The following is a 13,347-nucleotide window of genomic DNA, read 5'->3' as shown; positions in this document are numbered from 1 at the left end:
CAGCAAAACAGGAAGCTCTTACTCGAGCTGCACTAGAGAGAACTGACAGGAAGTAAACACATCTACATGCACAACTCTGGATACAGCTATCTTTTTCAGGAGTGAATGGTGTCTAATATTTTCTATTCATCGTTTGTCGTGATTTGTTGCTGCCCAACTTTGTCTTCTTGTTGTTGCAAAACTCGCTTTCCATCAAAAAATCCTATCTGAAGCTTCCTGCCACACTATTCTCCTCATCTAAAAAAGGTGGATGTGGTTCAGTGATGCAAAGAATTGAGAAGTATTCGTTTTTCATTATCTCCGTTATGTGCATCCCCCCGTCTGCCTCCTTTGTATTTCACAGCCACGGCGCCGTATGTTATAGGACAGAAATGTTTGAATCAGTACGTGAGAAAGGGCGACATGTGACACAAAAAATGCAGTGTAAGACTTTTTTTTTTACATGATGACAAGGGATTTTGGTGCGGTAGCTCTTCTCAGCAATAAGAAACAATATAGTGTACAGTTTCTGTGTATGAAGCTCAATCCACAAGCTCATACAGCATACCCGTAATAGTAGAAAACAAAATAGATAAATGTATGCGTTATGATATTAAGACGTCAGAGAATGTGTAAATTAAACCAAATGAGTAAAATAAATTTAGTTAAGATGATATTCTGGCTCAGTCGAACTAAATCTGTGAATTTCTTTGACATGAAATACTTAAGAAGATTCCCTTCTATGATTTGTATATATATCATATACATGAAAGTACATGTTGTATAGCATCACACTTGCAGTGAAAAAAAAAAATGCAGTGCAGTAATGTGTCGACTTACATAACAAGCACATTTTGTTGGAAATGAAACAGGATGGGCACCACCCTGTAATGTACAACTTGACATCACCTTGTTTAACCCAAAATAAATCAGTGCTGCCACGAGGAGTGGAGATTGTTTTTAAAGAATCTTTATTACTATTATTATTATTAGCCCGATATTTGACTAAGCCAGTGGATCTTAGGGGACAAATCATCACAAAAAACAACATTAAAACAGTCTTCAACTTATGCGATTTCAAGCAGTGTAACCAGGTGATCGTATGAGGTCGGAGGAGATGTTTGTGGGTGTAAAAAAATTGTTTGATGGTGCATCAAAAAGGCAAAGCCTTGGCTGCTACAGAGGTGACAACACGAAAAGAGTCAGCATCTAATGTACGACAATGTTGACCGCACAAGTATCCATAAGCATCACATCACATCCTCAGATGCAACACCAAGGCAATGGAAAAACACCAACGCTATAGACTGATGGTTAACCTTAGTTTATAGTGTTATGTACATATTTGTCACTGGGTTAAAATGTTGCCATATTTGACTGCAGGTGATGATGGAGAGCATCAGGGAGAGTTTTGATTTAACATTTCTTGGAGTTATTATGTAGAAGAAACCACCAGTTTTACTACACTGTTTAAGGCCATCACCAGTATTATTGAGCACACAGTAAAATAAAAATCTCATGTTTTGAAGAAAAATTATAAAAGATTTCAGTCTCAACAATTTTTGAAATACAGAAGTTTTTGCTCGTAAAACTCAGGACAGTTGCCTTGAATTTATAGTGTAAATGTGTAGCATCAACTATATTTTAACTTTTTGTTCAGTAGCCTATGAATCCCACAGTTTGAAGCACTTTAATTATCTCTGTGTCGTACAAAACACACTGATTTATAAACTGTGATTTGTCCTTTTCCTATAGAGACACCTTCTTGTCATCTTGTCATGGTTATGGTAAATGTGTTGGCTTTTCACTGCAAAGCAGAACACCAACTGTTTCTCACTTCATGACTCATATTCCCATCAGACAATGGTTTACCTGTTCTCCTGTGTGCCTGTGCGATTTGATTCTCATGGTCTGTAAAGTTTCAGTTCATGAAAATCACACAGGAGAGGTAGAGTTTCCTGAAACACCTTCTTTCGTTCGGCCTCAGAGACACAGTGTCCCTCAGAGGTTGCACAATGTGATGCTGCTGACGGTTCGTCTCTGAGCCCAGCGGTTGGGATTGAAACGTGTAGGTGAGGAAAGGAAAGGAGAGGAGGATGTGAGAACTTCCTCAAACTGTTTGCAGTTTCGCCCTGTAGGACACGGTGGTCGTCACTGGTAGAAAACGAGAAGCTGTTGTTCTGCATTTCATCTGACAAGAAATGACTCAATGTTTACCTGAACTGGCACATTAATGTGAAGTATGAGGTGAATCTATCGCCCATCAGTGTGGATTGAAATGCTCCAAACAATACTTTTAATTATTCTTTGCTCAGTTACTTCCTTGTAGCGATTAGATACATGTGAGATACCCCACATGATGCACTGAATGATAATGCACCTTCCTCTACTTTTTTCCATGAAACTTTCTCTTTCCTTTGAGTAGTATTTCTATTTTCAGTGGAGCTTCTGCAATGAGCAGAAACAATGCTTTGTTCTGAGTCATACAGACATACGAAGCCTTTGTCTGGGACACCCACTGTGTCCGTCACTGCCGTTTGATCACAACCTAAAAGAGAGAAGGGGAGAGGTGTTTTCTCTTCCTCTTCCTCTACTTTGAAAGAGAAGCTGGGGGGAGAAAGGCAAGCTTTTTGAAAAGCCACAGCAATCATCTCTGGTTTGGTGAAGTACGTGTCAGACGGAGAGGACTGACACTTACTACCAGGGCTCGAATTCTTTCAGATTATTCACAGGAATGTTTATAAGGCGTAAAAAAAACCACAAGCTTCAGGTTTAGTGCACAGGTTTGTGTTTTCAAGCTTTTATTTTAGCATTTATCTTGCAGACCACCATTACACTGCCGTACAATATAAACACTGACAAAGGCATGTTGATTAAAAAAATCTAAACAGAAGACATAAAAAAAGGAGCAAAATCACAGTTTATTTTAGAAAGACACTCAAATAACCATAAAACATGCACAATGATTTGAGCAATAACATATTTTTGATTTTAATATAACAGACAACGGAGTAAAAATGAAATCAAAATTACATATTTGAGTGGGTATTGCAAAATGATTGTAAAAAACTAAATTATTAAATACATTTCGGCGTTTTATTTACAAAAAGCTGCACCCTAATCAGACTTTTCTACTCATAAATGCACATTGTCCTCCCTGTCATCCTGTCAGTGACTCATTAATCAGAGTACGATATGTTCTGTATTCTTCACAGTTTTGTATTTCAGTCGCTCTTATTAATAAAGATGATGTCTTCCTATTTTTTTTTTTGTCATGCTAAGCTACTACACCACATCCTCCATAATCAGTTTTATTTAAAGACCTCCACTCTTTCCTCTCTCCTCAGGGGTGTGTCTCCTGAACATCCTCTCCATTTTCCTGTCAAAGAAACACATCTGCCTTCCCTAAATACTGCATCTTCTTCTCATTCTCTGACTAAAAATGATCATTCTTTGTCTTCTTCTTCTTCTTCTGAATCCATGTATTCGCCTTTCTCCAATCTAGTCTGGTGCTGTTTGCTCTGCTCTGTCTCATCTATCTCTTGGTAATCTTCTAGCTCTGAATCAGAGTCATAATCGTAGGACTGTCGTCGACCTGCCTCATGATCGTACTCCTGGTCGCCCAGCTCTGAATCAGATTCATCTGCCATCTCTTCTGACTTTAAGAGGTGCATCTTGTCACCTCTGGGATCGACAGCGTCTCCCTCATTCCCTGACTCCCTCTCATCTAAACCGTGCTGATACATTTCTTTCTGCTTCTCCTCTGGCCTTAGTTCAGCTGGGGACCCCTGCCCTCTCTCCTCCAGCTCCTGTTGGTCCACCTCGGGGCTGTACTGGCTCCTCCTGTACAAACTCTCCTCATCCTCCTCCTGACACGAGCTTCCAGGGACGCTCTCGCCATCAGACTGGGAGAGGCGGAGGCTGGGCAGGCCTGAAGGCTTCTGGGAAAGGTCAAACGGCTCCTCTTGGCTGAAGCGGGTGAGGAGGCCCATGGGGCTGGAAAGGCAGAATCGTCCTCTTTGCCTAAACACTGAAGTCAGAGACATAATTAATTACATCAATCAACTTTTGCATGAAAAAATGCATAAACCATTTATGTTTCGTGCATCCTTACATCTTTCATCCAGCCCTCTGTCCATGACGCCGTGTTTGACCTTCATGTGTCTGGTGAGGTTTCCCTTCAGCGTGAACTTGCTCGGGCAGTAAAGGCATTTGAAGGGTTTGCTGTCTGAGTGGAGGTGCATGTGGCCCATCAGGTTGTGCATCCTGTTGAACTCCTTCCCACAAAGCTGAAAGACAAAAGAGGGAAGTTTAAGGCAAGTTCTCATTAGCAAAGTAAGAAATCCAGCAAATTTAACACAACATCACCAGCAACGTACAATTCCATTTTTGTATGGATGAAACTAACAAGACATTACGTGTCGATTTGTGAGCATTAGAGGTGCTGGTAAGTGTATTTTGTTTGGAGAGAACCAGGCTAGCTGTTTCCCACTTTTTCTTGTCTTTATGCTAAGCTAAGCTAAATGGCTGTTGGCTAAAGCTACATATTTACAAGCATATGTGAGAGTGGTATCTTTTCGTCTTAATCCTTGCAAAGCATATTTCTGAGAATGTCTAACTTTTCTTTTAATTAAAAGTATCAATACTTGAGTTCTAATTTACTCTGTTTAAAAATGTAACTTTAACATAATACAAGAAGCTTTTAACTGGTGATGAAACAGGTTCAATTTAATGCTGATGCCATCAACATAAGCATACAAGACCATCAGCGCGAAGATTGGCTATTTCTGCATCATTATTACATAATTCCTGTCATTAGGTCGGAAATAAAACAATTTTTTAATGGTGTTTTAGTGAGGATAAATTGAAGAGGCTCACAGCCTGAGGGAAGACGCTGCTTTGTAGTTTGGTGGCACGGCACAAAACCAACATTTACTTAGCTTCATCAACTTTTTTCCACATTGTCGGCCAGAATCAACAGAATACAAAGTTCCTTGTAGAAGAAAAAAGTACTAATTTTACTAATCTGTATACTGTTAGCACATTGTACAGTGACATATGAGCATATTTAAGAGGCTTATGATATGTTTTATATGTCAATTCTCAATCCAGCAGTAAAATAAATGCACTTGAGTGAGTAAAAACAACCATGCAATCCCTCTGAATTGCATGTAAGCGCAGTACTTGAGTAATTATACTCAGTTACCTCCCACCACTGGCTGCAGTAAACACTATTTGAGGATACAAAAACAATAGGCCAACACCTTCCACCTATTATTTTTCCTCCTCTGCCAAAGCTCCTTTGTTAGATGACTAATTTTTGCTGAATGCCTGGTTATAGAGCTACACGTAATCATGAATGAATGCGCAGGCATTCACACATAGACACACACACATGCACACACCCTGTCTCCCTCCTTCTATCCTTGTTTTCCTCGTTTCCTCTTTGTCTTCCCCCCTCTCTCTCTCCCTCTCTCTCTCACTGGCAGACACACACACACAAGAAAAACAGAAAGAGAGAGAGAGAAAGGAAGCAACATCGAGACAGGGCCAGGAGGAGAACAGGGAAGGGCAGCTCCTGCGCTGTCCTTCCTCTGCATTCTTTTTTATTAGGGTGGTCCTTTCCTTCAGGAGGAGAGAGGGACTGTAAACTGTCCAAGAGGACCGTGAGAAAACAGGAAGCTCCCTCCAGCAGCAGAGAAAGCAAGATGAAATCTATTTGAGGGCCCTGTTCTCCGGGGAGGCTGGGGGGCCATTGTTAGAGAGGCAGTTTGTGCGGCGATATCCTTCCTATGGACGAGGAGGGTCCTACTGCCAAAAGCCTCTCTGCTATCTGGTCATCGTCTCAGTCCGCGGACCAAAACACCAAGGTCAAAACAGACACTCCAGAAAAGTGGGGAAATCCTTTAATAGCAGCTACCACTAAGATATTACACATTTGGATCTTGAGTGCGATTAAGTACGCATTGCTACATTTTGTTTATAGTACAGCATCTGGAGCGTTGATGCCTTTATCCACCTTACAGGAAAAGGAGTGGATATTAAAGGAGTAGTTTTGCAAAAAAAGCGTCTGGCGGAGAGTGAGATAAGAAGATCAATACCACTCCCAAGTCTGACGCTAAATCTGAAGCTACAGCAAGAAGGCAGTTAGCTTAGCTTCACACAAAAACTGGACACAAAGTAAAATAGCTACACTGCTCTGTCCAAAAGTAACAAATCTGCCATAACCTCCTGCATATCACATTTTGTACGGATAAAAGAAATGCAATATAACGTGACAATTTGTGAGATTTAGAAGTGCTAGTGAAGACAGATTTTGCTGCCTTCAGACACAGCAAGGCTAGCTGTTTTCCTCTGTTTCCAGTCTTTGAGCTAAGCTAAGCTAAGCTAAGCTAAGCTCACTGACTGCTGTTAGTAACTGCCTTTCAGAACAACAGTGCTAAGGTTTGGCTAGGTTTAGGCAAAAAAAAGTGACATGGCTAGGTTGTGCTAAACATTGTTTTTCAGGTACCTTGTTAAGGTTACCTTTGTAGTCATGGTTACAATAATAACCACATCGTTAAGGGGGATCTGTGGACCTTCTGCGTTGTGCTGGAATCCGGTCGTTAGTTCATGTTGGCGGACTCAATTTCTAAATAAAAAAGGGATCGATGCATGTAAAATGCTACCAACTGTGACATAGAGCACATGTACGGTGATGGTTTAAAAAGGCCATGATGACTGCTGGTAAGAAACCATAAGAAAAACGTGGTCGTTTTGGGTCATGGTTGTTGACCCATCCATCAGCCTCTAACTCCCATTAAGAGTCATACCAGCCACTTGAACATATGTCATTTTTCTTTACTGTAAAGACATGAGAGTTGTATCGATCTTCCCCTCTTACTCTCAACAAGAGAACAAATAAGATTAACACGTGCTGTGTTAAGTTTGACCAACCTTGCATTTATATGGCTTGATGTCCGAGTGGACGATCATGTGAGCCTTGAGAGTCTGTTTTTGGACGAAGCTCTTGAAGCACATGTGGCACTGGTAGGCCCGTATGTTGGTGTGGATGAGGACATGACGCTTCATGTTGGCTAACAGGGTGAACTCACGCCCGCAGATGCGACACTTGTGCTCCTTCACCCCCTGAAGAACAAGAGAATGTGGAAGTAGTGGTGTGAGAAATGTGGTCAACAGACGAGTGTGTCTTCTGCTTAAAATTCTGGTTATTCTAGCCTCTAAAATCCCACTGAGCTCTACTTTGCTATCTTTATTTTAATGTTTTCTGAGGATCTCAAAGTTTTCATAGATACCAAATACGTCCTTTTTGGGGGAAAGGTGTATAGAATGATGCCAAGAAAACTTGGTGCTAAGTGGATAAAATAGGTCCAAGAGACAGAATTTAAGGGGCAATTGCTTTGAGACAGCTGCCAAAACAACATGCTTGGCTAGTGTCCAAACTCTTTCAGCAATCTTCACTGTCCAAAATGTGCAAAAGCATTAATAAAAATGTGTGACAGCAAAATGATAACTCTGTTTGATGCCAAAAAAACATGCTTTCACTTCCAACCCCTGTCAAAAGACATCGACAAAGGCTGTCTTTTCTCGCCACCCTCCTAATTAAACCTACTTTGTGAGTGAGCGTGTGCTGTTTCAGGTGGTGTGACTGGATGAACTCCATCCCACACTCACTGCAGATGTACGGTCTGATGTCTTTGTGTTTCATCATGTGGTTCTGAAGCTGGCTCGGGTACTGGAAAGTCTTCTGGCACTCTGCACACCTGCGGGGACAACAGGTGCAAAAACCTCTTTACAGAGCCGAAGAGAGAACAGAGACAACAGAGTCCTTCAACATTTTGGAGATTTACTTGTTTGCGTTCTTGACGAGGAATTAAATGGGAAAAGTGATACCACTGTTGTGATTTTGCTTAAATCACAATCATTTAGATGTTTTAGCAAAGGGACAGTTGGTTTTTGTGCTCACCTGTACAGGGTGGGGCCACGGTGGGCGGTCAGGTGCCTCTTCAGTTGGGCCAGCGTGGGGAAATCCAGACCACACTCCACACATACGTTCTCCTGGCCTTTCTCGTGCTTCAGCTCGTGGGCGCGAAGCTCACTGGGGTAAGCGAAACCTCTGCCGCACACACTGCAGCTGGAGGGGCAGGTAAAGTGAAAGATTAGAATAAAAACAGAGCAGCTCAAAACAACAAGAAGCAGAAAAAAACATGCTACAAATCACGTACCTGTATGGCTTCACATCACTGTGCTGCATCATGTGTCTCTTCAGGTGGCTGGTCTGAGTGAAGGCCTTGTGGCACACCGTGCACTTGTGGGGCCTCATGCCCTGGTGGGTGAGCAGGTGAGTGTGCAGGTGGCTCAGCTGCTTGAACAGCTTCCCACACAGGTGGCATCCATGCGGCTTGATGCCGTTGTGCCCAAGGATGTGCGTGACCAGGTTGTACTTAGAGGTGTAGGACTTCTCACACATGCGACACTTCCATCTCTTCTGATCTCCTCCCACATCTACATAATAACTGTCATCCACGTGGACGTTCAGACCAAGCTTTTCAGCACTGGTCGCCCCACTGCGAGGAGGTCCTTCACGGCTGCGATGCCTGAGGTGGAGGTCCTCTCTGGGGTAGAAAGAGCCAGGGGAGAGGTGCATGACGGGGCCAGGCATGAAGAAGGGGTACGGGAGGAGGCTGTGGTGGAGAGATGGGAAGTAGGGAGGGTGGAGAAGGAGGGGAGAGGGAGGCCAAACAGGGGAAGGACTGAGAGGCTCCTGTTTCACCTGCACAGGTAAAGTCATACCTGGTGATCTGTGATGAAGCTGCAGTCTGTTAAGTTCAATCATACCAGGCATGGGCTTCGGGGTTGGGGAAAGCATGGGGCGATGTGGGAGGGAGAACGGGATGTGGGTGAGGTCCACCGTCTTCTTTCTGCTGCTTTCTTCTGCCTCCTCTGCTGCTCTATCAGGAGCTTCACCTTCTGGGGCGTCCATTTTGAAAGGAGTTCTTTTGCGTTTTTGGGATCCTTCCTTTTGTGAATAACCGGGGCCAAGCATGGGATAGAAAGCAGGTGGGCTGAACGCACTGTAGGTGTCTCTGGTGGGTGATATGTTGGGGTATCTGGGAGGGGAGAATTTTGGAGGCTTAATGTAAAGCGGAGGTGGGCTTAGGTAGAAACTGTGCTGAGATGCCTGTCTGAGCTCATCTCTGAGAGGAGGACTTCTTGCTGGTGAATAATGAACTCTGTCTGTTTCCATCTTCTTTCCCTTTGAAAAGAAGAGATGGTTGAAGTTAGTTATTGTGGTGGAAGAGGTATTCAGATCCTTTACGTAAAGGGTCTGAGGGACTACAAAAAAGTTGTACAAAGTATGTTGGGGCTCTTGGGGCCGCTGCATGAAATGTGCTGCCTTGCATTGAATGGGTCCCAAGACTACAAGTTTGCAACTGAAAAATGATAACAGAGTTCATTTCACACACCCTCAAATCTCAGACTGAACCGTCTGTGGTCAAGTTGCATTGTGGGCAATGTCGACGTGAGCTTATGACAAGGAAGAAGAACGCGTGGTATAATCTCTTTCTGTTCTGCTGCATCGTTTCTGATCCTTTTTTCTTTAAACTGGTCATTGTGAGTTTGACAATGTTGTGGAAGTGCAACGCTGATGTGGTGGAATACTCCTTTAGGTATCAAATAGCTTGCCACAATGTAAAATACTCCATTACAAGTAAAAGTCCTGCATTGAACATCCTACTGAGGGTCTATTTGATGGACCTGCTGAAACCTCACAGACAAGAGGCCAAAGTCATTATCGACTGGTACCTATAGTTGTTAAATCAATTTAGTAAAGTAGAAAAATGAAGTAGAGTAGGAACCTCAAATATGTACTTTCCTCTAAATTATAAGTGCAGCCCTCAAAACCAGACCCGTCATTCGTAGGAAAGGTTTACAAAAGTGAATCCAATGCCTCTGCGTCTGGTTTTACTTATGACATGAAACTGTTTCTTTGAAGGTTTCTGTGGAAAGAAAAGTAACCGGGCACACATAGAGAACAGTATACACCCACACATTTTGGTTTTCAACCTGAAACCTTTCACTTCTTCCTTTCTCACAGATCTCCTCCTCTCCTGAAATTAGGAAGTTATCAGTGAAATGTTCACCTCTACCTCCCGCACACTTTTCGCTTCTCCTTGTCTTTTTTCTCTGCTCTGTTCATCTTTTTTTTTTTTAGTTTGCACTGATAGCCAGGAAGAGCTTCCCCTTTTTTCTCCCCCACTGATAAAAGCTACATGGTGTTTTCAATCTGTATCTCTGTGAGCAGCCTGAAGTCTGAGGTTGATTAAGAAGCTGATAAGAATTAAAATGTGACATGATAAGATGCCACGTACTTATAAATGATATCTCCACTGAAGTCTCTGCGTGCTTACTTTGGTGTAGGTGATGGTCATGGGTTAAAAGATAGTGAATCTGAGAGGGGAACTGTCCTGTACTTCTGCATGACGTCTAAATCGTGCTTAGCAATGTGGTGCATATCTGTACTACTCCTGTAAATAGCTCGGTGCTTATCAATAAGAAACTGCTGTGATCCAAACACCACTGTAGCCATAACCACATCTGGTTACATCTCTGTTGGTCGTTGCAGATAGAGCAACGACTCTTCCTTCATAATAATACACACAAAAACACATATTATCATCTTTAGGGCTGCAATTCTGCAAATAAAGGTTCTTATTGTCCATGAAGCTGCAGATCATTTCTCATATATTAGTTTTACTATAGTGGAGAATGACTGTAACAATTAGAGCCTGATAGACACTTGATTTTTGGGGTGGATGCAACATTAGGGAATAAAAAAAAGGATCACTCACTTGTGACAAGAATATGTAGTGCAGGCAGGATATTTAACAGTTTAAAACGACATCAGCGCACTGAAACAATAATAAACAGATGAATTCAGCTGACTGATATATTGGCTGGGCTCAAGTTGCTATTTTCTAACAACCTGACATCTTTGAAGGTCTTTTTTTCTATTTAGAATCTGAAATGAGGGAATATTTTGGTATTTTACTTGAAAATTGTCTTAAAAGTTATTTTTCTAAATATACTTTTTACTAAATAATCAACTTTTTCACCCATTAACACATAAGACTCTGATTCATGCAGATGGTATACTTTGATTGAATAATATCTCAGTCATGTTGGTGTGATGAGATGAGATGAGATGAACATGATCAGTGCAGATAAAATCACAAAATCACATTTATACAACTCACGGTGTCATTTTGTTTCTGCAGAATATCTTTAAATAAAACAGGGAACGTCGCTCCATATCAACAAACCATGCAAATACACACAACAGGGACACAAGCACTTGGATGTTAGTGATGTATAGAAAACATAAACCACATGCAGAAAGCACGAAGAAAGTTATTTCGCCTCTTCCCAAACATTTTCACTTGCATGCTGAAATGTTCAGTAATCCCTTGTTCAAACCATCTCCTGGTTCTGATCCGGTTCTTTTATCCTCCTCACCTCTCCCACTGTGCAGAGACCCCAGCCTGTACTTTGCCACACCATGCATTCCAAACAATCCATTAAAAACTGAAGCCCCTCCTCACATGCCAGTCAGTGCCATGTAAGAGTGTGTGTGTGTTTGTGTGAGGCTGCGGCGAAGTGGTGGCTGCTCTCAACTTACCAGCTGAGTGTAGCCGAGTGTGTTTTCTGTGATGCTGTGGCTGAAGTGGTGGCTGCTCGCAGCTGCTGCTGTTGTACCCGTACCTGCGTTCTCTTCCCTCCTGCTTGTGCTGCAACTCTCCTGACAATGAGCCGCTCGTCCACGGATAGCATTTGAAGTGACTTAAGAAAGAGAACAGGAACAATCACTTTGTTCTCATTTTTCAGATGAGTACCTTCGGAGAGAAGGAAGGAAGGGAGGGGAGAGGAAGTCAACAAGCCTAGTGCCTTCCTGCAGAAAAATAAGGAAACACTAGATAGACATCTCCATTTCTCTATGAAATAGGGATTTTGCACAGCTTTTTGGAAGGAACGCGGGGAGGCGAGATCAGATGTTGCGCCAGAAAACAATGCAGTTTGAATGTTTAACAGCTGTGAAGTGACATGCAGCAGATGACCTCCGCCTTTCTCTTTCTCAGAGATCTGTCTGTGAGGAATGACTGAGTAGGAATACAAACTGATTTTAAGCTTCTGAACAGCTCTAAAAAGTATTTCAGGTCTTTTAGGAGATAAAGTTAATAGTCAGTTATTTATGTGCACAGTGTTAGGGCAATGTCAACACATGTATTATATAATGTAATCCAGCAGAAATGCCCTGCAACACACACTAACCCCTGTGAAACCTTTTGATGTTCAGTTTTTCTTTCCTTCTTTTTAGATAAAAGCTTCTTTCTTTCTTTCTTCTTTCTAAAGGATAGATTGCACAATATTGCATGAAAGGTATTCCTGTTATTTTGTCCACCTTCTGCAAAAGCCTGACAGATGAGACCGGTAGCTGAAAAATGAATGCACAAATAGATCAAATGTGTCAACACAGCCACAAGGAGGCAAGAGAGTCCCATTGTCCAGCTTCCACCACTTTAAAGACCACAGCTCATCTTGTTTGTGGTGACTTAAGTTAAGTTTTACGATGTGTCTGTGGGTTTGAAGTCTAAATAAACGAATGTCAGCCCGCGTCTCAATGTCCTGCTCGAAGTTGGCGAACAAAAGACGACGTTATCAACTTGTTTTTTTTAATTGAGATGAGGTGGCAGTCAGTGGATCAGGAGGGAGCTCATAATTGAGCTCATATCATTGAGACGGAGAAACCTTGTTTAATGGGTTGTGGCCGATCATTAACTGTGTTAATTAGCTCATGAGACCAATCAACCTCAGACCCGGACGATGTGTGCGTCAATTCCTGTGAGGAATTAAGGATTTTATAAATAGAAAGGAAGATTTGTACGTGTGTGTGTGTCTGTGTGTGTGTCTTTTTGTCGTTGCTGTGGTTGTTTACAAACATCCGGTCTGTGTAAAGCACTTCCGAGCCAACATGGCGGCTCACCAGGCCGAATTTAGAGACAAACTTCATTTCGTGACCTTTGAAACTGGCTTTTTTTTCATATTCTAACCTAGAAAAGATGCTTAATAAGTCTTTAAAATGCACCTCTTCTTCTCTTTCTTAAGTAAAAGCAGATTAAAGTTGTACTATACACGTGTCCACTATGAATAATTTCATCTCCATTCTCCACTTGACCTCGCTTCCTTTCCTGTCGTCTCTAACATGCACGGTCACGCACCACGGGCCTTTTCTAAAACGATTCTCAATAGCAAAAAGCACAGCGGGCCACAGAAGTGGCTGGCCCTTTGACCCGCGGCCCGCCCAGTGGT

General features: G+C 42.2%; 1 protein-coding gene across 1 annotated transcript; it reads right to left on the bottom strand.

Annotated features, from left to right (window-relative positions):
• Positions 1–2,750: 2,750 nt before the first annotated feature.
• On the bottom strand, positions 2,751–11,811 carry znf366 (zinc finger protein 366; the record flags this gene model as incomplete). Its single annotated transcript, XM_084359911.1, is given in 8 exon segments — positions 2,751–4,009; positions 4,094–4,268; positions 6,916–7,107; positions 7,592–7,742; positions 7,946–8,113; positions 8,205–9,229; positions 9,232–9,235; positions 11,660–11,811. Coding segments are annotated over 8 exon segments (2,451 nt in total). The 3' UTR covers positions 2,751–3,425.
• Between the last annotated feature and the right edge of the window lie 1,536 nt (positions 11,812–13,347).

The sequence above is a fragment of the Pagrus pagrus genome (genome assembly GCF_965226575.1).
Source record: "Pagrus pagrus genome assembly, chromosome: 8".
Classification (NCBI taxonomy): Eukaryota; Metazoa; Chordata; class Actinopteri; order Spariformes; family Sparidae; genus Pagrus; species Pagrus pagrus.
This window is presented reverse-complemented; position numbering and strand designations above follow the sequence as displayed.